This window comes from Sturnus vulgaris, chromosome 11, assembly GCF_052056855.1.
Source record: "Sturnus vulgaris isolate bStuVul1 chromosome 11, bStuVul1.hap1, whole genome shotgun sequence".
Taxonomy (NCBI): Eukaryota; Metazoa; Chordata; class Aves; order Passeriformes; family Sturnidae; genus Sturnus; species Sturnus vulgaris.
In genome coordinates, this window is record NC_142253.1 from 18907397 (window position 1) to 18931696 (window position 24300).

Sequence of the window (24300 nt, forward strand, 5' to 3'; positions counted from 1 at the left end):
TTGTCCTCTCTGTGGATGGGGTGTGGAGCTTTTAACTCCCAGAGGGCTGACACAAATGGATGGGTGTTTTGAAGCCCATCACCAGTGAACAGATATTCCTGCTGTACAGGAATGCAGGAAATCCTGCTGGAATTCCCTCTTTCCCATGTTTGTGAGCAGGAATTGGGGAGCAGCATGTGGATAGAGATGCTCTTTAGGGTGATGGTAAGAATTGTGTTTAGTTGGAATTGTTAGGGGGGTTTTCCTTGTGTGCTCTTTCTCACACTCAGCCCTTTGTCCTTCCGAGCAGCTGTGGTCCCAGCACTTGGAGGACTCCTGGAATCTCAGAAAGTGATGTCACTTAGACCCTTTTAGCAGAAATTTTGCCTCTGCCTGGTGTCCTTTTTCTATAGTAGCACGAGTGGCAGCAGAACCATCAAGCTATTAGGAAATTACTGACAAATAAACAAGGATGAATTCGGTGTCCACAACTTCTCCAGCCAAGGATTTGTTTTGAGTACTTCTTCTAAGCCTGCAGAGCCTACCCTTGCTGAGAGAAAAATGGAAAATGTCTCCCTCATGGTGACTCCTACAATGGAATAGTTTCTGTTCAGAAAGTGTGTGACTTTGTCAGTGTGACATGCTCCTCACCCTGCACGAGTGTCACATTTGTTATCAGCCAAGCTCCAGAACAAGCTGGGAGGAACAAAAAAAATTGTAATTGTATTCATGAAATTTTCCAAGTTAGGCATTTTGCATGTTAAAAACCATCAGCTATTTCCAGTTCCTTTCAGTTGTGGAGACTGGCCTCTTTGTCATTTGAAATACTATATTCATCTACACAGCTTAATCATCTTCAGAATGAATGAAGTGCAAATCCTCCTCTGCTGGGCTTCTGAAGGCTTTTATCAATCCTGGTCAGCCATCCTTTTCTCCCTGCCCTGTAGAGGATGGCAGGCAGTCACTGCCCAGGTTTTATCTCAGGGGTGTGAGGACACAAACCCCACTTCAGAGCCATGCCAAGTACAGAACTGATTTCCCAAACCCAGCTGGTGATCAGTCTCAGACACCAAAGATGGAACCAAACCCCTGGGTTAATTTGGGCAATCCTCACCTCCCCTTGTTCTGGGTATCTCTGCAGTTCCCTGAGCTCCTGTATCTCCTGGGCTGGAGCTGCACCTTCAGGAGTGCAGGGAGTTTTTGGGTGCCTTCAGCAGCATTTGCACCCACCAGGATTCCTGCCAGGCATTTCCAGTGCAGCCAGTCCCACAGGGCAGCAGGGAACTGGGATTTACCAGCATGGCCATGAAATACTGCACAAAGTGCTAAAGGCTCAGTAAAGAAACACTTGGGAATCTGCAGCATTTGCTGGGTCTTTATTCTTTTTATCAGACATCCTAAAATCTGGGCTTTCATTCTCCTCGTGTGTGTTTGGGATCTCCTGATATTGTCACAACAGTTGGATTTTTGGATCGTAACTTTTCCCTGATACACATGATAAGGGAGCTCAAGTTGTTTTGATATAATTGAGCCTTTAAAAATTATGATGCTGCACATCAGTTAGGTAGGGGAATGGCAGGGAAAAAGACACACAAAGGGATTTGATTTCATTATTTTGTTTTACTTAATAAAATTTTTTTTCTTTTCCTGTTTTATTGCACTTTGGTAGGATGAAGCCATAGTACCAAAGTCGTTAATCTAATTTGAATTTACATTGAAGTTCATAATGACTTTAGGAAAACAGAAGGAATAAAACCTCAGTCAAGTTTCACTATAAATATTGAGCTGTGACTTTGGGAGTTGCAGTAGCAGAAAATTCCAGGCACGTCTAAAAACGATTAATCACAGTGAAAAAAACAAATGGAGATTGTATTGCCCAGTGTCCAGAATTATAAAAACTTCACGTTTCTGCCAACAGAAAACAATTTATGTCTTGCAGCTTCTGACACTTCAGGACAGAAGACTTGTAGGGAAACTCTGGCAATAATTGGCAGCTTGTTTGGAAAATCTCAGCCCACCCCTGAGGTCTTGGAAAGGATGACAAACTTCAGGGAACTTCTGTCCCTGCTGAATTTAGCAGCCACTAGGTGCCAATGTTGGTCCAGTTTCAGAGCAGCAGTTTCAAAGCAGCGTTGGGGGCAGAGGAGTCCCTTGGAGGCTCTGAGATTTTGCTGGGCACGATTTGTGTCCTTTCATCGCCCCTTTCCTTCAGGTTGTGACAGCTGCTGCCTTCGTTTTGTCTTTCCGTAATCCAGCTCTTGAGGAGTGCATCTGAACGTGAAATTACTGGGTTTTGCAGTGTCCTTGCAAACTCAGGGAAGTCACAAATGCCCTCAGTTCTAAATGCTCTGCTGTCTTGGGGGAAACCTTTGGTGATGTGGCCATTGCCACAGCCTTCCTCTGCTTTGCACTGCTGCTGATGGGAGAGGGTGGCAAAAGTCGATTTTATTTGGATGTGTCAGGTTCCAGAGTCCTTCTCCGTGGCCATAAGAGCCAATCTAGGAATCCTTGTCAATAAATAAATTATTACTTAAGAGGTAAAACCCTTTTGACCCCTAAAGAGGAGACAAGAAGGATGATTCAAGGAGAAAAGTGATACTGCAATCCATCCCTGCTGACACTCCCTTCCCTAGAGATCAAGGTCATTTGAGAAAAGGCTTCATTTGAATTTTTTCCCCTTGGACTAAGAGGAATGCTCTGTATTTCTGTAGCCCTATTCTTTAATACTATTCTGAGGCAAGAGGTTTCAGTCCACTTTTCCCAGGGAATGTCTTGATGCAGAACAGCACCATTCAACTTTCATAACTCTGGATTGCTGCAGAGCTGGATGCTTGCTGGTCAGACAAGCCAAGCCAAAAGAAATCTGAGCAAAACTCTGCCAGGCACATCCCATTTCTTCTGCCTGAAATGAAGATGGCAGGTCAGGCAGTAGCTGTGACATCATTGGGACAGGCATTGGGAAGGCACTGGAGAGGATCAAATTGCCCCTGGATATTGCTCAGTATAAATAGCAGCCATGTGAACATTATGCAACTGGAGCAATTTGTTGTCACACACACCCATTATTGAGTGTAATCTGAATTTCATTGCAGTCAGTGAAATGGCAAAATGTTTACGTGGGTCCCAGCAACAGAGCTGCAGCACTTTGGGAAATTCTTTTGTGCATTAAGATAAATAAACTTAGCATTACTAAGCATTGCAGTAAACTTGGCACCATCAAAGGAGTCATTGGAATTGTTAATATTTCAGTGCTGGCATTTCACCTGCTGGCAGCCAAAGGAAAATCCTGTCATTAGGTATAAATCATAACATGCAAATGTGTGGATCTTAAGAATCCAGGAACAACAGCAGTTTTATAAAAAAAAAAATCAAATTCTATCTTAATAATACCCCAAAGGGTACATTTAAACATAAACCAGCACGAGAATTAATGTGTATTGGCTAATTAATTTAGAATACAAGAGTGGCAGCACAGACCAAGCAACAACCTGTTTCACTGCATTCTGTGTGTATTTTGTACATTGGATTTGTGTTTAGTTCTTACAGTTTATGTTTGCTAGTTCAAAACTAGAAGAAATTTCCTGTTCACCTGAGGGAATGCCTATTTTCTGTCTTGTCCTATTAGGCTAGGAATAGTCTTGGTTTTCTGCTGTTTGAAACTTTTTCTTGGGTGAGTTTTTCTCTTTTTATTGGATAAGTTATTCTAGTAGTTTTTAATGCACTTCCATATCTGGTCAGTGCAAGCAGAAGATGTGCAACAAAAAAGGAAAATTACTGTCATTATGTGACGTATTTCTTATGACATAGCTGAGGTTTAACTGAAGGAAGAAACAGTGAACAGAATTTCAACAGTGAACTTTTGAACAGAAAGACATATTTTACTTTGCAATACTCATTTTCTGTGTAGTTAAATTCTTTGAAAGGGAGCACTAAATCTGAATCCTTAAATGCACAGCTGCTTAACCAAATGATAAATACAGAAGAAGCTGGTTAACTTTGCAATGTGTTTTGTTCCTGTGCTTAGTCTCCAGTATGAATTTAGTGTGAATTGATTTTACATGGCTGCTGAGCAAACCTTAGGACAGATTTACAGTCAAAATCCTCTCAGGTTATATACGAGTGTGAGCCCATGGAGACGTGTAAATTCAAATCTACTTCCTACACTCACCCTTAAGAGAAGACTGTCAAAACAGAAAAATTCCATGTATCCACATCATGGAGCTGCTCCTGGGAAAGGCTGAGCTGACTCTCAAAGCATGTGGGAGACTCCAGGGTGAAACAAAAAGCTGTTTTCAGATTTCTTCCTCTTTACTTCGTGGGAGAAAAAAAATGCTGTGGAGTACACTTAGATCTCATGCACCATTTAGCCTTCAGCTGCAGGAGCTGGGATTTGAAACACATGAGAAATGTATGTTCTTAAAATACCAACATCCTTAGGACATGCAAATTCAGTGACTCCACACCAGTGGTAGGTGCTTTTTAGCGCAAATATTCCAATTTTACTCCGAATAAGCATCTCTTCTAAAATAACTTGCATCACAGGCATGCACTTGTGCTTCTGTGCTGTGAGCAGATGCTCCTGCAGGGCAGGAGGGCTCGAGCTGGCTCCATCCCCCAAGCCATGTCATTTCCTACACTGTCCGGGTGGCCAGCCCTCCCTGGCAGTGGCACTTGGACTGGAGCTGCTGGCAGCTGCCACTGCCCTGTGCAGGCAGGAGGAAAGTATTTTCCAATAAAAATTAAAAAAAAAAAAAAAAAAAAAAAAAAAAAAAAAAAAAAAAAGCCACTGCCCTGTGCAGGTAGGAGGAAGGTATTTTCCATTAAAAAATAAAAATCATATATAAAAAAGCAAGCATATCAAGTGTCCATGGCAATGCCACTGTTTTCCCCACCTGCTTAGCTCCAGCTTGGCATCCTTTGGGCAGCTTCTCCCCTGCTCCTGCTGTGCATTCCCAGGAGTTCCAGTGATCTCAGCAGCTGCTGCTGCCCAAGGACAATCCTGCTGTTGCTTTTTTTCTGGATTTGGAAATTCTTCTGTCTTATAAACAAGCAGAAATGCTTCAAATCTTTCAGTTCTGGTACAGAAAAGAATATTCACACCCAGAGGAGTGACATCAGTGATGCAAAGCCAGACAGGTGGACTCCACAAGGCAGGGCCACGTTTATTGGGCAGAGCTGAGCTGTGTTACTGAGCCTGCTCTGAGCTGAGCTCTTTTATTCAGCCTGAGCTGTTTTATTCCATCAGATAGAGCTGAGCTGTTTTCTTCAGCCTGCCCTGAGCTGAGCTGTTTTATTCCATCAGATAGAGCTGAGCTGTTTTATTCAGCCTGCCCTGAGTTGTTTTATTCAGCCTGCTCTGAGCTGATACACGGTGGTTCTTAGGGAAGGAGCAGCCTCGTGTTTCAGGGAGCCCCAGAGCTGACTGGTGATTATAATATTCATAATAATCCCGTTCTGGCAGGATGGTGCCTTGCAGCACAAAGGAGAGCAGTGTTTTGGGATGATGCTCAGGTGCAGGAGCTCAACCAACACACCTGGAATAAACTCTGACTAAAGCCTGGCAGAAAGCAAGCAGGAGCTGAACTGGAGTCGCTCAGCTTGAGCAATGCTGTTTGCTCCAGTGTTAACAAAATATAGGGAATTTATAGGCAAAAAGGTGATTCACATACCGTGCTATTTAATAAATGAAACCTGCAAGTATTCTTCATATCAATTGAGTTTCGGTCTACACAGAATTGCTGTTCACACAAACCTGCCCTGGGGGTACTGTGAGGTTTTGGTCAATAATGCTGACTCTGATGACTTGTCCTGCCCAGTGTGGAAGCAAACCTTATTATATTATATTATATTATATTATATTATATTATATTATATTATATTATATTATATTATATTATATTATATTATATTATATTATATTATATTATATTATATTATATTATATTATATTATATTATATTATATTATATTATATTATATTGCATTTTATTGCATTTCATTTTTTCTTATTTTTTCTTATTTTAGTCTTTCTTAATTTTTATTTCTAATTTAATTTTTATTTGATTTTTTCTTACTTTATTTTTTCTTATTTTATTTTATTTTTCTTATTTTTTCTTATTTTATTTTACTTTTTCTTATTTTTCTTATTTTAGTCTTTCTTAATTTTTATTTTTAATTTAATTTAATTTTATTTTTATTTGATTTTATTTTCTATCTTTTTATTATATTTTATATTTTATCATCCCAGCAGTCACACCTGTATTCCCAGACCATGCAAACAGATACAGCCAGCAGTTTGTCCCTTGCAGGCAGGATGCAGTGACAGTTTCTGGGGTGTTCCAAACCCATTTTGGAAGTGCTGCCTGCGTGTTTCATTCTGATAGCTGATGTATTTCCCTGCCTTTGCACGTTGCTAGAGGCTGTGGTGTTATTCGTGCACTTTGATGGAGTGTGTGGCTGAAGCACGACACGGTGGCCCTGCCAGATAAACACTGAGTGCTGCTTTTGAGCCCTCAGTCAGTTCCAGCTGTCCCCTTTGCAGAGGGGTTTTTTTTTCAGATAAAACTCAAATGGATGAAAAGTTATAAATACAACGCTGTTTTGGTAGAATGTGAACTACTGGCATGGAGGAGATTCTCTCCTCTTTCCTCTCATAAGAACAGAAAAATTCTCTCAATTATTTTCTTCCTGCATTCTGTGCATCTTATTTGATGTGTTGGTGCAAGCGGAAATGTTTGCTGATTGCTCATTTTAAAAATATTTGTACTATTGAAGCCATGGAGTAAAGCATTCTACTATTGTATGCATATCTCGTTTATAGGCACAGAAAAGAGTGAGAAGCTTTTAGTGTTTATCATTTATTTCATTTTGGGGAAACAAGAAATACCATGTAGGAAATTCTGTGAGGGATGGCAGAGCGCATTTCTTCTGTAATATTCTGCATTCCTACAGAATGGTGGTTATCTTTTAAAAAACTGACAAGCTCAGTGCAAGTGAAATATTCTAAAATTGTCTCCAGAGGACAAGTTCTGGAAATATCTAAGAAATCTAATCAGAAATGTTTAGAATCGTGAAAGAGATCAAATTTGGGTCAATATGAATGTTCAATAAGCACCCATTATTCCAGTTTCACATAGAGTGCTTTATTACTGTTCACCCTCCAGGAAATCCAGTAAGATTTTAAATTATTTTGCAGATTATATTCTCTTTACGGGTCCATCTTTACCTGCGTTCAGTAAGGGATACATTCAGTGTCTGGTCGATGTAATCTCGCTGGTTTTGGTGGCAGGAAGCTCCTGAACCTGAGGAAAGACGCGGAGTTTTTGTGCACACAGGAATGGTCCTGCGAGCCCACCGGGACACCATGAGATGGTGATGGGCTGTAAACTCACAGAGCCTGAGTGAGAAAAGAGTTGTTAAAATAATACAGTCGGTGTTCATCTCCAGATATTAAAAAGTGTAGGATGTGGGGGCGTAAATCTTTCTGTAAGAGCTGAGAATTCAGTGGGAAAGCACTAAGTTAAATGATTTCTTACACGTGGAAACTGCTCTTCACACGAATAGATGGCAGCAGGATGAAAGGTGCCTGTCCAAACCTCACCAAGCTTCTTTTTGCATAAAAATCACATCAAACTCGCCAGAGGACCCAGACTATGAGCATTTTTAGCATTGACTATTCCAACCAGTGTTACCAGTGCTCTTGTTTTGTTTTGTTGTGGAGGAGAGGGAAGGTTGTGCCGGGAGGGACGGGCTCACTGTGTCTTGCGCGTTTTGGGGACGCTGCTCCTCCGCCGCCGGCCGCCGAGCGTGAGCCGGCACACCAGCCTCCTGGAGAACTTCAGCGCCCAGGCCGCCAGAAGAAGGGTAATGACGGCTCCAGCAATGAGGATGAGGTCTCTCCAGAAGAACTGGAGGCACTGTGTCGGGAGCAGCCTGGTGCACACACCCAGGTCACCGCCGCTCAGCTGCGCCAGGGGCTTGGCGCGCAGGTGAGCGGGGCTGGCGCACCTGAGCCCGGCGAGAGCGGGCGCCGAGAAATCCTGGAGCCACAGCTTGAGGTAGAGGATGTGACAGTCACAGTGCCAGGGGTTGTCGCCGAGCTGCAGGTGCCGCAGGTGCCGCAGGCTGTCCAGGGCCCCGGCGGGGATGGAGGCCAGGCTGTTGTTGTGCAGGCGCAGGCTGCGGGCGCGGCGGGGCAGGGCGGGCACGGAGCGCAGCCCCCGGGAGCTGCAGTCCACCAGCATCGCCCCCGGCTCCAGCATCGCCCCCGGCTCCAGCATCGCCTCGGGCTCCAGCATCCCTCCCGGCTCCAGCATCCCTCCCGGCTCCAGCATCCCTCCCGGCTCCGCCAGGGACCAGCACCTGCACGGCGAGGGGCAGTCCTGCCCCAGCACGGCGGGCAGCAGCAGGGCACAGCCTAGCGCGGCCAGCAGCTCCATCCGCACCTGCACAAACAGCAACGAGTCACGTTCATCACCCTGGGTCTAAGGGCAGTTATCCCCCCACTCCCCAGGTTTAGGTTTGTGAAATAAAATCTTTAACTTTCTGTATGTCCCACAGAACCGCTCTCCCCAGCTGTAAGAGCTGAAATGAGGGATGTGAGGGTCCAGGTGAATCTTTAAAATGCTGTTTGTTATATCCAAATGATACAGCAATTCACGGGTCATGGGTGACAGAGCTCAGCCCACAGCCTTTTCAGCCACAGCTGTAGGTTCGTCTGAAGCCCCTCTAGTTTTAGTTACAATGCATTCTACACTTTTCATTGCAGAGAATCTTAAAACATAACACCCAATTAACACCTTTACTATTACCTATAGCCTATCCTAACCACTGACATTACCATATTCATGTTACTATGTTCCAATCACAAAAAGTTAGTGTGTTACAGTTTAAGCTAAAAGCTGTTTTTCAGTTTTCTTGCAATAAAAAATTCTGAAATCTTTTCTCTACTTGCAACACTGGCTTTCTTGTTTGCCTGTAAAAATCTTTTTGCATGGTAAAACATCTTTTGTTTGAGGTGGATTTATCCTTTGCACTAAGTCATAAAAGCCCCTTCTAACTCACTTGCTCTTTGTCTTCCAGTAAGACTGGCTCAGCAATTCTTTTCTTCTATATCAAAACTTCTATCATTTCTATTCCTTCTTCAGATTCTACATTCAAAGATCTTTTTGTTATATATACATATCTATAAAACCTTCTTGTCAAATCTTTATTCTTCCCAACAACCAGTTTCAGCACAAATGCTGAAGACAGAGCACAGTTCTTCCCTTTCCTCTCTGGTTCATTCTTTTCCCTTCATAATTGTACAAAAAATATTATCGATCAAAATTCTGGGACGGAATGTCACCACGAGATGATGGGGAAAACCAGTTTAGTTTTAGGCAAAGGTTTCTATTCTGCTTCCATATCATCATAGATCTAGCATTAAAATTGTGTGTTTAAACCGGTTTTCAAAATGTAGCTTAAGGGATTGAATAACTGTAAATGTCTGAAAATCTTTCTGAAGCTGAAACACTCATCCTAACCATCTCCTATGTCTTTGCCAGTGAGTTATTCTGAGAATCTTTGCTCTGAATCCAGATACTCATCTGTGATTTTTCAAGAAATCTACCAGAGCTCTTTTTCCCAAAGTAAACATCTTAGAAGGACAGACTATGACAGCTGGCTGAAAAAAGTTAAGTGATATTTATGGAAAAGATGAACTCTTGTGATTTAATATGGAAACAGCAAGAAACCCAAACTCAAACAGGAACAAGAACTGTGGCAGAAATGCAGAAGGGAGAGCTGGGGAAGTGCCTGGCTGACACTTACCCTCTTTGATTCCTCCTGATCCCTTTCCCTCTGCCTGCTGGAGTGCTGCAGTGAGGATGGCAGTGCTCAGAGTCCCCAGGGAAGTGTGGCAGGGAAGATGAGCTTTTTCCTGTGCAGGATGGGCCAGCATCTCAGAGCAAGCTGCTATTTATGGTTGTGCCTGGCATGAAGTGCTGGGGCTGGGTCTTGTGTTTGCTGCAGGCAGGAAGAGGAAATGCTTTGGGATTTTTGTTTTATTCCTAATGTGTTTTTCTTATTGGATCTGAGAGGATCTGGAAAAACTAATTTGAAATTTGTGAGTTTTTTTCTCTCCAAAAAATCTCCAGGTATAAAAGATAGTTTGGGCCTGAGCTGCTCACACACACAAGCCCCAGCAGATGAGGGAGATGAAGTTGGCCTGTGAAATTGAGTTTTTCTGTATTAGTCAGCCAGGTTTGCTTAAGATCTGCCTTCTCACCATTTCAATAAAAATTATAAAAGCACAGCATAATATCAAAATAACCATAATAGTCAGGTGACATCATTAAAGGATAGAGAAAGGAAATATTAATGCCATTGAATTGAAATAGATGAAATTGTGTTGAAGTCACTCAAAATACAGTATTTAACTTGGCTTACCTGTGTTCAAAAATGATGACTCCAACTAGTGAAAGGAAGGTTTCTGAAATGATCTCTGTGTGTTTGGCTGCAAAGCCAGTAAAATAGGATCATACAAGTTTATAATAGTGCTCATGTAAACAAAGAATGCCATGTCTGTGTGAAGGGACAGCAAAAGCGGGATTTACTTTTCACTTTTGACTGGGTATGCAAAGTTCTATAAACTATAAGTTTATAAACTATATTAACTAAGTATTAAGTTTATAAACTATAAGTTTATAAACTATACGTTTTCCTTTGCTTTAGTTACCAGCCATGAACGCACAGGAATTCTGATGGCAGCTGACATTTGGGAACCCAGCTGGTTGTGGATCTTATGTTTCATCCAGGCCACTTCTGTGGAGTGTTTTGGGAACAGGCTTGGAGCTCAGTTGTGCTTTTGGAAATAAAGCCCAGGTGAGGTTTTCATGTTGCAGATGTGGAGCAGAGCTGTGTTTTTTGAGCTCTCCTTTCTTTATAACAGGCTGCTCCTGGGAGGAGAGGAAATTTCTGGTGTATAAATTATCCTGGCTCCAATTCTTGTTGTGTAACTTTTACTTATTTTTAAAGAATTTTTCTTCATTAGCTCTAATGAGTTACCAAGAGCCTGAACTTTGTAAGGAACTTCCTTAAGAAAATGCTTTATTGTTATATCTTATTTTTAGCATTTGAAAAGGCAATTCAGACAGTGCCATGGGAAAAAGACAAAAATACTTCAAACCCCATTTGAATTTTGATCTTTTCTATGAGAAAAAAAACCAAAAAGAACATATGTGTGGAGGTGAGGGAGTATCTGGCAGAAGCACCAGGCATCTGCATTTCTGATTTTAGGGCTATAGCTTTTTGTAGGCCAAATGAGGATTCTTCTTTTAAGAGGATTTATTAAGAGCCAATTTGAAAAAAAAATAGTTATAATCTGCTATAATCTTGTTAGGGTATGAAAGTACTTTTATTTCCACAGAGAGAATCCATTTGAAGTTTTTGTGAATGAGAGAGGCTCTGTCTCCTCTCAGTAGAGAGGGATTTCTGGAACTCCTGTTTCAAACAACCCTGCTCTCCTCACCTCACCCCCTGAAAGCAAAGGAAAACTTCTAGCCAGGACTTTGCATACCCAGTCAAAAGTGAAAAGTAAATCCCGCTTTTGCTGTCCCTTCACACAGACATGGCATTCTTTGTTTACATGAGCACTATTATAAACTTGCATGATCCTATTTTACTGGCTTTGCAGCCAAACACACAGAGATCATTTCAGAAACCTTCCTTTCACTAGTTGGAGTCATCATTTTTGAACACAGGTAAGCCAAGTTAAATACTGTATTTTGAGTGACTTCAACACAATTTCATCTATTTCAATTCAATGGCATTAATATTTCCTTTCTCTATTCCTTTTTTCTGGAGGCCTTGGCTTCCCCAGTCAGCTCTGTGGGGGCTGTGATGATTATTCAGGGAGGAAAGGGCTGAGGGGAGATTAGTGCTTTCCTTGTGGTTCAGAATAAAAGCTGCAAGCTGGAGATAAATCTGCAGATCAAACGTGTGACCTGCTGAGAGCAAATTCAGGCAGAAGATGCCATTATGTTTTCTAGTCACTGTTAAGGGGTTACAGTCATTTATTGCTGTCAGTGACCTGTTCTTGACCTAAAAAGGCAGAAGTTTTCTCAAGCATTGTTTCCATCTCCAATGGTGAAAAACCTGCTCACCTCACATTGCCAATGGACAGCTTCTCATTTAAAACCTCTCACCTTGATTAATTCTGTTCTTTTGTACTTTTAAATAGGTTGGTGAGAGCAGGCTAACCAAAATATATCTTTGTAATTGGGTGTGAGTCACTGGTAATTAATGAATTCTACAAATAAGCAAGAAGAAGGGTAAAAAAAATCAATCACAAAATTAATTCTCACATCAAGGAATATTGCTGGCAGAAATGAATTGAAGAAAAACTGTGGTTTCTCTCAAATCAGGAGTTGCCTGAAGGCCAAAATATTCCTCTCACCTACTTCACTCTGCAGAACTGGCTGTGAGAGCCTTCTGAGTATTTCCACATAGGAGGACTCAGAGCTTCCTCCTGTCTATATTTTCCCTGCTGCACATTTATCGTGGTTTTGCCTAATTGGGTTTTGCTTAATGTAATTTTGCCTGTCAGATCAAAAATCCCATTTCCTCAGATTATTCAACAGGCAGATCAAGTCTTGTCATTTAGGAAATTCTTCTCCTAAATTGTACTCCACTGATTTTATCAAGAAATCCTCTCTCCTCCCGCCTGTTTTCATGAAGAGCCTCCCTCTTGGCCGTTTTCCCCATTCAGAATTTCAGGCAGTGATTGCTTATTTTCCCACTAGATGTCATCCAAGTCATTTTGTTCTCAAATGTTGAGCATTCCCTGAATCGGCCCTTGAGCTATAGTTCCTCAACTCAAAAGAATTGCCTGAAGAACGAAATATTGAGTTCTTTTTAGGATATTATTTTCCGTCGTCTTTAAAATACAAATAAATCCGAGGTACAAAAATGTGTGTATTAAGTGATCTGTCTAAATCAGAGGGCTAAAAACACTTGTTTGTGTTTTATGGAACTCAGAGGGTTTTGAGGCTGTTAATGAGAATATTCGTGGTTGGTTTGGATTTACACAGCCCTGGGCTGGGCAAACTGGAGGCTCTGTGCCCCTCTCTGCCCTGCTAGAGAAAAGCAGGTTTTTTCCTAGCTCTTTATGCACAGTCACTGTCATTAAAAATACAGTCCAGTGCTGCAGGCAGGCACAACACTGCACTGCATTTATGGGAATGTTTTATTTAGGGTTGGGATTGAGCTGTCACAGCAGATCTCCTGCTCTCTATCTTCCATGTGTGCGTTTTATATTAAATTAAATTGCAGCATTCTCTCTGGAAATACCTGGGATTGGTGCTAATGGAGGTTCAGTGCTTGGACCAGGCTGAAGACAATCCAAATCATCCCCTCCTCTCCTGGTATAAATGGGTGCACGTGGTACCCTCAGCTCCAGATTATTTCACTGCTCTGTTCCAGCTGCTTGGGCCATTGTTTGTTGAATTCCCAGAGTGACAAGGAGCTGCCCAGCACTGTGCCTTGTTCCAGTGCTCTGCTAACTCTTCAGGAAAGCCTGCTAGAGGTGTCCAAGCATCTTCACCAATTTATTGCACAACAGCTGTGGTAGGGCTGGGAAATGCTTGAGTTGTTCATCACTGAGTGCTGTGGGCCTGGTGGAAGGGGAGTGGTGACAAAAAAATCAGATAAATTATTGGCTAAACCCTGCTGTTTTCTGCTTGAAGGGTTGGAAATGTAGATGGCAGGGCATTGAACTTTATGGCCACACTGAGCAGCTGTTCTTGGAGAGATCAATTGGATATTAATTAGTGTCTGATGTAAAAGACTACATTGGGAAAGCCCAGGTGAGGAGTTTACCATGGGAACCCACTGTACAATGTCACTCGCTGTCCATAACTGATAAAATGGTTATTTTTATACTGTCCTTTCCAAAGCTAAGACTTCATGGGTTTTGAAATAAACCAGTCAACTCTGGGAATATATCCAGTGATGAATTAGTTCTCCCCAGTGAGAGCAGCTCCAGTCCCATTGCTCCTGCCCCAGTAATGCTGTTTACACCCTGATTTACACACAAGGGCCCACCCTTGCAGATGTGCCCAGCTGTTTGCTGTGCACAGTGGACTGCAGGAGGGTTTGCCCAGACTCCTGATCACCCATGGAGAGCCCCAGAACGTCACTGCAAACAGGTCTGGTCCCCTTCTGCTGAATTCCTGCTGCCAGCAACTGGATGGTCGGGAATGTTTCATCCAGGAGATGTCAGAGTGCAGAGCTGTCCTGGGCTTGGCAGGAGAGTCCTGAGCAATCTCCAGCTCTCCAACCACACAGGGTTTGCTGCAGGATGTGAGGTACCATTATTGCCAACCCCAGTTTCCAGTTCTTGCTTTGCATCCTCAAACTCTGATATTTGCATTTCAAAGCAAAGTAGGATATATCTTTTTTTAATGAGGTTGATATTTTGAGCCATTCAAGTTCACATTTTGCAAGTCCTGGTCCTTAAGGCTGCAGATTGCTAATGAAAGCTGATCAAGTGCCTTGGGTTCTGAAAGAAATCCTTTATAGAGTGTGACCTGTGATAAAATCTCAGGAGCTGAAAATGCTGCTGTGCTAATCCTATTATTTCCTATCAGTGAATGCTGATATACAAACAATTAGGAGAGTCAGTTTGATCAAGCTAGCAGCTGAATTAATCACATGGTCACTTACAGCAGGCTATAAATAAGCAGCAGTTGCTCTGAGGAGAATTGTACATTCATTAAAAGATGCTGCAAGGCTCTTCGTGCATTATCCAATTATCTCTTTGCCCTCATTTGGTGTCTCTAGCCCAGTGTTGATGACTGCATTCAGTGAAACGTCTACATTTAATGGAGCTGGTTGGAGGTTATTTACAATTTATTTCCTGCTCAGTTTGGATGATCCTGGTGGTTTGATGCTATCCTGCAGTGCCACTCGTGGTGTCATTCTGTGCAGGGTGACAGGCACAGCATCTCTGCCTCCAGCAGGGAATCTGGAGAGAGAGGAGAGCTCCCTGTCCCCTCCAAGCTGCAGCTCTGAACTCACCCAGTGTTTGCCTCCTGCCTTGGCTGTTTCTGCACCTTCAGCTGCTCCAGCTGAAGGGCACTGCTCAGGTTTTATGACTACAGAAAATCTGTCAGCTTCACTTTTTTTTTAAATAAGGAGTCATCCCATGAACTGTTCTGAAATACGAGGTGTCTTGAGCTAAAAGGATGAGGAAAGAGAAATCCTGGGGATTCCCCTTGCCATTAAATGTTGCTCACTGCCTCCCTTCAGTGTCACTTTGTGGTTTTGAGGACCTTTCATTGTGATCTAAGCGTGTTTGTGAGAGCAGAGTGCTTTGCCTGGGGTTTTGCTTCCATGCTTTGCTTTTTGCCTTGACTCATCATCTCCATTCTTTTGGATGTTCCAATTTGTTTCCTAGTGAACAGAATTATTTTTCCTTTTCTTCTCCTTCCAACTCAGTGGCAGTTCTGATTAATCTCTATGAATAAAACCAGGCTTGTAGCAGGGAGATCCCCTGTCCAGAATCCAGGGCCAGTTCCCTCCGTGCTGCCTCCAGTTCCAGCCCTGCTGCAGCTGAACAGAGCTTTTACTACAAATCTCAGCTTCATAAGAATCTATACAACTTCTGTCATCAGAGATTTGCATTTATTAAATGCAGTGAAGATCAATGCTCTTACTTGGAGACTGTATTTAAAGTACTTTATTGCAAAAAGGAAATACATATTAGAAGCATGTTAGAACATACACATTAGAAGCTTTTAAAATGATTGTAGCATGTATTATAATTCTACAGGATGGAGTTCTTGATGAGAAGGAAAAACTTCTCAATAAATTGCATTTCTTTATGGATAGAGGTATTTTAAAGGATGTTTACTGTGTTTTAACCCTGAAACACCCCATGTATGCTACAGATAAGAGGAAATCTAAACCAGACTGGCATTTAAATAGACTTAAATAGACGTACTTAAGTAGATGTAAATGAAGGTAGAAGTATTTAAAATAGTTGAAACAATAGGAAGTTCATTTTAACCATCTGATTATTTCAGATTGGAGTTGTTTGATCTGATAGAGATAACCTTTTCTTTATTCAAAAGCAGATTTAAACTGGTGGATTCAAAGTTGAGGTGGATGCCCCATTGATCAGGGCTTTCATTCAGGATATGACAGCACTGGGTTAATTCCATAAAATGCAGTTATTGGTGCAAAGTGGAGCAGCTCCAAGGGGAAGACTGAAGAGAAGCCAGCAGGCCAGCAGTGCAGAGGGCAGGGAATTTGGGATGCTGTGGGAGGCCAGAGTCCAAATCAGTTAAATCCAATCTTCCCCTCCTGGGTGAGAACCCCTGGAGTGCTGGTTGGCCTGCAGAGCCCTTGGAGCAATGCATACCAACAGCATAGAGTGTAGTTTGATGAAATGCACTTTTTCTGGTCAAAGTATTTCACTTCAGGAAAATTCCTGTTCTGCTTGCAGGTTTGTCCTTGCTCCAGCTGTGTGGAGGGACTGATGCACCATCATCTCCTCCTCCTCCTCCTCCTCCTCCTCCTCCTCCTCCTCTGCCCCAGGACTTGGAGGGTGCTTGGAAGGCACAGGCACAGCCCAGGCTCTGCCAGATCCACCAGGGCTGCTCTGGTCCGTCCTGCAGGCTGCTCTCCTGTCTCTCCTCTCAAATCATGCATTGCTGGTAAATAGCTGCCCACTAACACAGGTTAAAAAAAAAAAATCCTTATTTTTACTCCTCAGAGCCACAGCCAGGCTGGATTTTTGGGGTGCCAGGTCCAAGGGGACAGTGTGGCTGTGCTGTCCTGCTCTCCCCCTGTCCCCTGGTGCCTCCCCTGTGCCTCCCTCCCTCCTGTCCCCACCTGTCCCCTTGTTTAAAGGTCACTCTGCTGGGATCATTCCTCTCCCCAGCCTGCACTGCATTGATTTTCCACATTTCTCAGACTCCCAGCTCCTGCTGGGAGCTCCCAATTTCCATGATGATGTGCTTAGCAATCCTTGCCATGTGCAGGATTAATTTAGGGCACACTCACTTGCCAGACTGGATTCTTGTTAGTGTCAACTCTGTTGAAATGGTGACATCATTTTCTCCTCTGTTGTCTGGTAACTTTGATTTTTTTTCCTCTTCTTGATTTTTTTTCCAGCTTTCTGAACTGAATTAAATATTTCCCTCTTCATTATTCAAGACAGATTTTTTTTTAAATGCAAGCAATTAATGTATTTTTTTCACACAAGCTGAGGTAACTTTTAGGGTGCCCTGGCTTTCTGCTGGCCCTGGATTGGGGTGCCCCCAGAGCCCCTGGCTATGTACACACTGTGCACTCATAACCTCACTGCTGAGGTGAGCAGGGGTTCATATCTCTGCACTGAGGTAATTTCTCATAATTGTGTAAAATATTTCCAAGACTTTTTCCAAGGCTTTATTTACCACTCTTACACTGTAACAGGGTTGTAGTGGGGCCATGAAGGGATTAATCAGCATTTCTGTGTCCATACCTGCTGTAACTTGTATGGAAATTTTTATTTGGCAGTGGCTGGACAAGGAGTGATGGGGAAGAAAGAAAGAAAGGAAAGTGTGACTTTTATTTGCCCTTTGCTTGTGTGACAATTTATGAGTCAGCCATAGCTTGAAGTACAATTGCACTGTCCCTCAGAGATCTCCAGCTGTTTATTTTCAGCAGGAGTTATGACCAGGTCTCCATAATGTTATCATTCAACAGCAGATGCAGCTTTCAAACTATTTGTGGTGTTTATTCATCTGTGTAGGAATGAAGTGAATCTGCAAGGAGGAATTTCCAGAGATTCCATTAAAATTGCTGGAATTAGTTCTTTCCATTTCTAGTAGCAGGAGTTTCTGGATCTATATGCTGATTTTTTGCAATTAAGTCTCCTTCTGATTACAAGGCAATGTCAAATGTCCTGTAAGATTTGAAAAACCTTCCTAACTTTTAATTTTAGGTTCCCTTCTGCTTAAAAAACAGGAACAGATTAGCAAGCTTGGAGTTGCTGTTTTCTTGCATGAGCAAAGGAATAAAATAAACCAAGGTTTTAAAGGCCTCTACATTATAAGCCAGGTTAGGTTCTCACGACATTTTTTTTACATCACACAATGAGATTCAGTGGAAGTGGAAGAGTTTAATTGAACTGAAAGAGAGGTTTTGTCAAAGGCAGAGTTTCTGGTGATGCAGGGATGCAGATTTCTCCTGCATCCTTCTAGATTTCTCCTCTCCTTCTAGAGAGGTTTTCCTCTTACAGTTCTTGTCAGTAGAATCTCCTTTTCTGTAGACTCAGAATTGCCAAGTATGATTTATTTCAGAGACTCAGCCCTGCTGTTTTCCTCTCTTCCTGTGCATTTCAATGTTTGTGGTCGTGGCCATGCCCAGCACTCGGGAGTTTGGGAATGACTTGTGCAGTCAATGAAATATTGGTACAGGTTGAGGTCAGTCTGCTGTGACTTGCAACAATTTCCTTTGATGAAATGGGGGTTGCTGGATGCACTATTTATTCCTTATTGGGGGAAAAGCACACAACACACTAGAGTTTGTAGAGTCAGTAGAAGTGCAAAAAAGAAAACAAATGGTAGCTATAAAACAATGTCACTTGTGGCTGTTGGGATGGAAACTGTGCCCTGCATATAAACTAGGAGACCTGCAGTATAAATTCAGACTTTAGCTCTTGGGAGCAGCTCATTGTGGTCAAAATTATCACAGAATGAAAATTTCCAGGTTTATCAATGCAATATGAAAATCTGTCTTTCTTCCCTTTCCATAGAGTTAAGACACTTCCTTTGCAGATCTGGACATCCTGATTTCATACTTAAGGTTAATGTTGACTAACAGTTGATGTGAAAATTAAATTGCTTCTTCCTGCATCAGTTGTTATTTGGTGTTTTCTGAGCAGAGAAGAACCACCCTTGTAGTTGTTCACCTCTTATGTCCTGAAATATTTCCATATTTCAGGATTTGAAATTCTTCCTGTCTCTTTTCTCTCTCCCCTCAATATATTCCTGTTCAGTTCAATAGCTCCTTAAATCTGATTTGGTGACTTGAATTATAGGTTCTGTCAGTTTTATGTATATGTGGCACGGTCAGATGAGTGAAGGCAGCTCCAGCTGCACCTCTGTTCCCTCTGGGTAGCTTCTCTCCAGAGCTGATGGTGCTCTCCACACAATTAGTGGAGAACACGAATTCCAAACTGCTCCATTTCCATTACAAAGGGATGCAGAGGAGCAGGCAATGGTTTTGCTTCCCTCCTGAATGGCTCCAAGTGGAAGGGCAGAGCTGGAGCCTGCAGGGCTGTTCCTGCCCATGCCAGGCTGGGGACAGGGTCCCTGTCTGTGTCACATTAATGACAGGAATGTGAAGTTGTGGCTGCAATCCTCGTTGCCAGGAGGGTGCTGCGGTGGTGGGGTCGGTGATGGGCTGCTTCCCCTGCTCTGGGATGTGAGGGTGACCTGGGAATGGTTTCCATGTGCTCTGCTCGTCATGGCAGGGCAGAAGAAAACGGTATTGAAAACCTGAGCCCATCCTTCCGCGACTTTCAAATGACTCTGAAAACCTGGAGAGGTTTTTGGGTGCCCATCAATCCTTTGGTGGATGAGCCAGGGCTGTGTCTCAGCCCTGGGCTTGGCAGATGTTTGTTCATGAGCAATCAGAGCCTGTCCTGACTCCTGCTGTCCCCAGAGCCGATCTCTGCCGGTGGAGCTGCAGAGCCTGGCAGGAAAGCGATTTGTGCTGCTGTGTGCTGGGCTGGCACTGCCTGTGCAACGTGTTTGATTCCCACAGTCAGCTCAGAAACAAAAAAATCCTCCCATGGGTATTGCATGTTCTTTACTCAAAAGCAACATTTTTTATCTAAATGGTATTTTAAGTCAAATAGTATCAGCCTCCACATATTCTCTCTTTTTTTTTCTTTATCTGTCGTTGGCAACCTTAGGAGGTAGAAAATTCCTCACAGAAGACTAGACCTTGCCTTTGCTAGAGACCATTTTTCCACTTGTAATTGTGGAAAAAAAAAATCAATGAACAACAATCAGCAAAACCAAGGCTATCAAACAATAAAACCTTGAAGTACAGAAATTATCTCGAACTGTAATGCCCAAGCCCTCAGCTCTCATGACCTTTCTGCTTTGCAGGGTGCACGTGGGTGAAACCACTCGAATACTGATAATTTTTCAATGTCATCCTGCAGTCCTTGTTTACTCCTTGACAGAGATGAATTACCTCACAGCTCTTTGAGGCAGAATCATAAAGCAATAATTTAGAATGTAATTTGGTTTGTGCACCCCAGGGAGCACAAAGAACTCGGTGAGGTTTGAGTCCTGCCCGCTGTGACCCAGGTGAAGCTGCCTGGAGAGAAGAATTTGGGCTGCCCATCCCTGCAGTGGGGATGAGGAGGAGTTACACCCTGAGTAGAGCAAGAGCAGTGAGGATGAGGTGGGGTTACACCAAGTAGGAGCAGTGAGTAACTCCACTCAGGGAGGAGTTACACCCAGAGTAGGAGCAGTGCTCACAGGAGCAGTACAGGACAATTGGTGGAATTTTCATGGAATCACAGGATGGTTTGGGTTGGAAGGGAGCTTTAAGTCCTGCATGGGTGGAACACTTTCCACAGGACCAGGTTGCTCCAAGCCCCATCCAGCCCAGCCTGGAGCATTCCCAGGGGAATCCACAAGCTCTCTGGACAATCTGTTCCAGTGCCTCATCACCCTTACAGTAAAGAATTTCTTCCCAGGATCCCATCTAACCCCACTCCCAGCTTAAAGCCATCCCCCTTGCCCTCTCACCCCACACCTCCGTGGAAAGGTCTCACCCCACCCTCTCCAGCCTCCCTGTGAGCCCCTTCAGGCACTGGAAGGGGCTCTCAGCTCTCCCCAAAGCCTCCCCTTCATGCAGAGTTAATCCTGCTTTATTTCCTGGGTTATTATTGAAATTAAAACCAAAGCTGGCCGTATTCTGTGCTGCAGGTTTTGGCAGAGGTGGGAATTTAAGATCTTTTCCTACTGGTTCTGACACTCTGCTATCATTTTGGGAGTTTCATTAGACAAAAATGCAGTTGTATTGGCAGGAGGAAAAATGGCCATGAACTGAATTTGCTGTCCAGCTGGTGACTGGGTCTAAAATGCCAGTTTAGGAATTTTATAATTCCTCTGAGCCTTCTCCTCCTCTTCTTTTGTCCTACAGTCTGGAAATGGGTGGGGGATCAAGTCTAGGAGCAGGCAATTCTCCAGACAGACTCTCAAATGGTTACAGTGAGAAAAATAGAAGAATTTTAGGAAATAATGTCACTTAAGAAGTGATTCTCACTTCAGGAAAGTTTGCTATAATTCAGACACCCCTTCTAAGTGAAGAAGTGAGCGAGCTGCACAAAACAAGGGGGGGTTTTGTTTTGCTAAGCTGAGCTCTTCGATGGGTACCTCTGTCCAGATTTGGGGTGTGATGCTTTCAGCCTCAAGCTGATTTGAAAAAAGTTGAGGAGGCAAAAAGAAGTTGAGCTATTTTGGCATGCTGAGGCAAAAAGAAGAGACAGAAAAGGAGAATAGAAACACAAGACCTCTCAAAATCCCAGACTTTTGAAAGTAAAGTGTAATTAAGGACATAATGATGATTTTAATTTAATTTCACACTAGGAAACATACTCTACAGCTTTTGTATTTTCGGGAATTATACATAGAATTATTAAGAAAAGAAGACAATGCAAATACTAAAGGATTCAGTGACTTAAACTCCATGAAATATAAATCTGAGAGAGGCCTTGTGGCTGGTAATGCCACATGCACACTGTGAAGGTTTAGTGTCACTCTCACACTGAGCAATTCCATTTTGTGCAGCACAGTTTAAAAACGCTCCTTTCTTCCTAATCCCAGTTCCTTTTGTCACCGTGTAACAGAGTAAAGGACAGTATCCTGAAAGGGAGGAGTTTTAATTCCACCAGTGCTGGTGCCAAGGGATTTTCCTCCCGAAGTGTGCACAGATGCCCTGAGCCCCTCGGAGCAGCTCTGCCTCTCTGATCTGCTGCAAAAATTCTGTGACTCACAGCAACATCTGTGATGGGTCCTCACTGCCAAATACTCCAGAGACAGCTTCATAACTAAGTGGGACAATTGTTAGACAACTTTACAGATCAGGTGGACTTTATTAATAGTTAATGTCTCCTATAAACTAAAAAATAATGGGAGGAAACTTTCCTTGAAAAATGCAATTTGTGCTATAAGTGTGAACCCCTCAGAGGTTATCCCAGGGAGGAATTTGCCAAATGGGAAGTGAAGAGGGTGCTGGGAGGGGAAAGGACATTGAGGATGAAGTCAGATCAGAAAGTTTGTTTTGTGGAAAAAGCCCAAAAACTTTCTGGTGGAGGTCAGGGGAGAAAATATCCAAGTTTCGTTTTAGGAAACTTTTAGGGCCAGTTTGTGGTTTTAATAGAAAACCAATAAACTAAAAGTGAGTTTGTGGGGATCTAAGGAAATGCAAAGCCTGTGAGAAATAGACTGCCAGGTTTGGGGGGATGTGGGAAGAGGAAAAAGGGTCCAGATGGTTCCAAATCCAAATGCTGCAAGAATCCTGCAGTAAATGAGGATCCAGAGCCAGGGCTGTACCTGCATTAGAATCCCACTCCTGAATGTCCCACCTGAACACACACATCAGGCTCATTTCATGATTTCCTGGCATTTTCCCTCCTTACACCTTCACCATATTCTTGCTAAAGTCTGAGAGAGCTGCACAAAACAAAAGCTGACACTTAAAGGGGTTTTTCATTTCAGCAAATGAACCCATTTCTGCTCATTGAAACTCTCTGTGGCACAACTCAGGCTGTCTCTTTAGGATATAATACTAGCATATACCTCAGTATAAACTCAGTAACAGTATATTATGCTCTGGCATTTTGTTAGTAATAGATTTAGCATTAAGATGCAGTTTTCTTTCATGGAGGGTGAATATTGTTCTATGTATATATGTCCTGTCTAAATAATGTATCTTTAAGAAAAATGGACATTAACAATATATATTCTTAACATCTTCCTCTGCTAAACCACAAAAAAACCTCAAAACACAAAAAAAACCCAATGAGGTAAACCACCACTGAACAGAGTTTGTTTCATTGTTTGCATAACACCTTTTTTCCTCTCCTTTAAAATGAAATTAAAATAATACAAATTTTTATTGCCAGTGTGGCTCAAAGGTGCCACAACTTTCAATGGAGGAGTGTGTGAGCTACACAGTGTGTTCTGAAGGGAAAGGAATGGAAATCTTATTCCCCACTATTTTCCTGGGAAAAAAATTCATACATGTACAGTTGAATGATTTCATTTCATCGCTGGCATTATCTCAGACAAATCATTTCACATTCTTAAAAGATGCACAGTGCATCTTTTCAATAACATAAATTCAGCTGGCTCTTTTAGGAGTTCTGCCTCTGTTTGGCAGCTGAATGACACAGCTTGGAAGAAACCTATTTTATTTTAAACTTTTGCCCCAGGAATTATTTTATTGCTGATTAAAACATTCCATGGCACCAGGATTAGGCCCAGCTCTTTACATTAATTGGCCTGCATGTGGGGCCTAATTTTGTGTCTCAGCAGCACTGAGGGAAATGAAACTTGAGAACTCACTTGTGCAACTGCACTAATGACAGCAAAGTGAATTTTTCAGCCCTTCCTCTCCCTGAGAGCCTGGGAACAAGATTGCTTTGGACCTTCTTCAAGCACTTAAATGTAACTTTTTATGTAAAATCTGACTGTTGTCAGGAAAGGCCGCTGCATATTCCTAAGGCATCTCTGTAATTGCAAATATAAAATTCAGCAGAGCAATAAAAAAATCTACCTTCAGAGTTAAATAAGGTGAATAAGTGAGTGAGAAACACAGAGCCCTTAAAACCTGCACTGCTGGCACACAATCCTGGGTGTGTTTATCACTGTTTGTCACTTGTAGGGTAAGGGACAACAAACCCAGGGATAACACAGGCTGCCTTGGCTTTGCAGTGGGGCTTCCACAAAGCAAACTGTGCCCAGCCCCTGCATAGCCAGATCTGTGAATGTGTGTGGGTCAGGTGGGTGTGGTGGGCACAGTTTGCTTTGTTCCAGGCCCAGCTTTTCAGGGCTATAAATCCATGTGGGTTAGGTAAGTGGGATGGGCACAGTTTGGTTTGTTCCAGTCCAGTCCCAGGGGCACCCCAGGGCTGGGGTCTGCAGTCCAGTTCTGCAGGGCTGTGCTCATCCCAGAGCTGGTGCTCTTCCCTTGGCCAGTCCAGCTGTAGCTGAGCTGGACAAACGTCCTTCCTTCCTCCTTCCAGCTGTCCTGGGCTGGCTGGGC

General features: G+C 42.8%; 1 protein-coding gene across 2 annotated transcripts; it reads right to left on the reverse strand.

Moving 5' to 3' along the window:
- Positions 1–1579: 1579 nt before the first annotated feature.
- On the reverse strand, positions 1580–9942 carry GP9 (glycoprotein IX platelet). Of its 2 annotated transcripts, XR_015806126.1 has the most exons (3): positions 9790–9942; positions 4148–8423; positions 1580–2881 (listed from the first exon to the last, which is right to left on the reverse strand). XR_015806126.1 is itself a non-coding variant. In XM_088171710.1 (2 exons), the coding sequence occupies exon 2, from the start codon at positions 8415–8417 to the stop codon at positions 7731–7733; it is 687 nt and encodes a 228-aa protein (XP_088027836.1). In that variant the 5' UTR covers positions 8418–8423; positions 9790–9942; the 3' UTR covers positions 1580–7730. The 2 variants fall into 2 exon arrangements, 1 of the variants encoding a protein (XP_088027836.1); XM_088171710.1 differs by having other exon boundaries at positions 1580–8423.
- Between the last annotated feature and the right edge of the window lie 14358 nt (positions 9943–24300).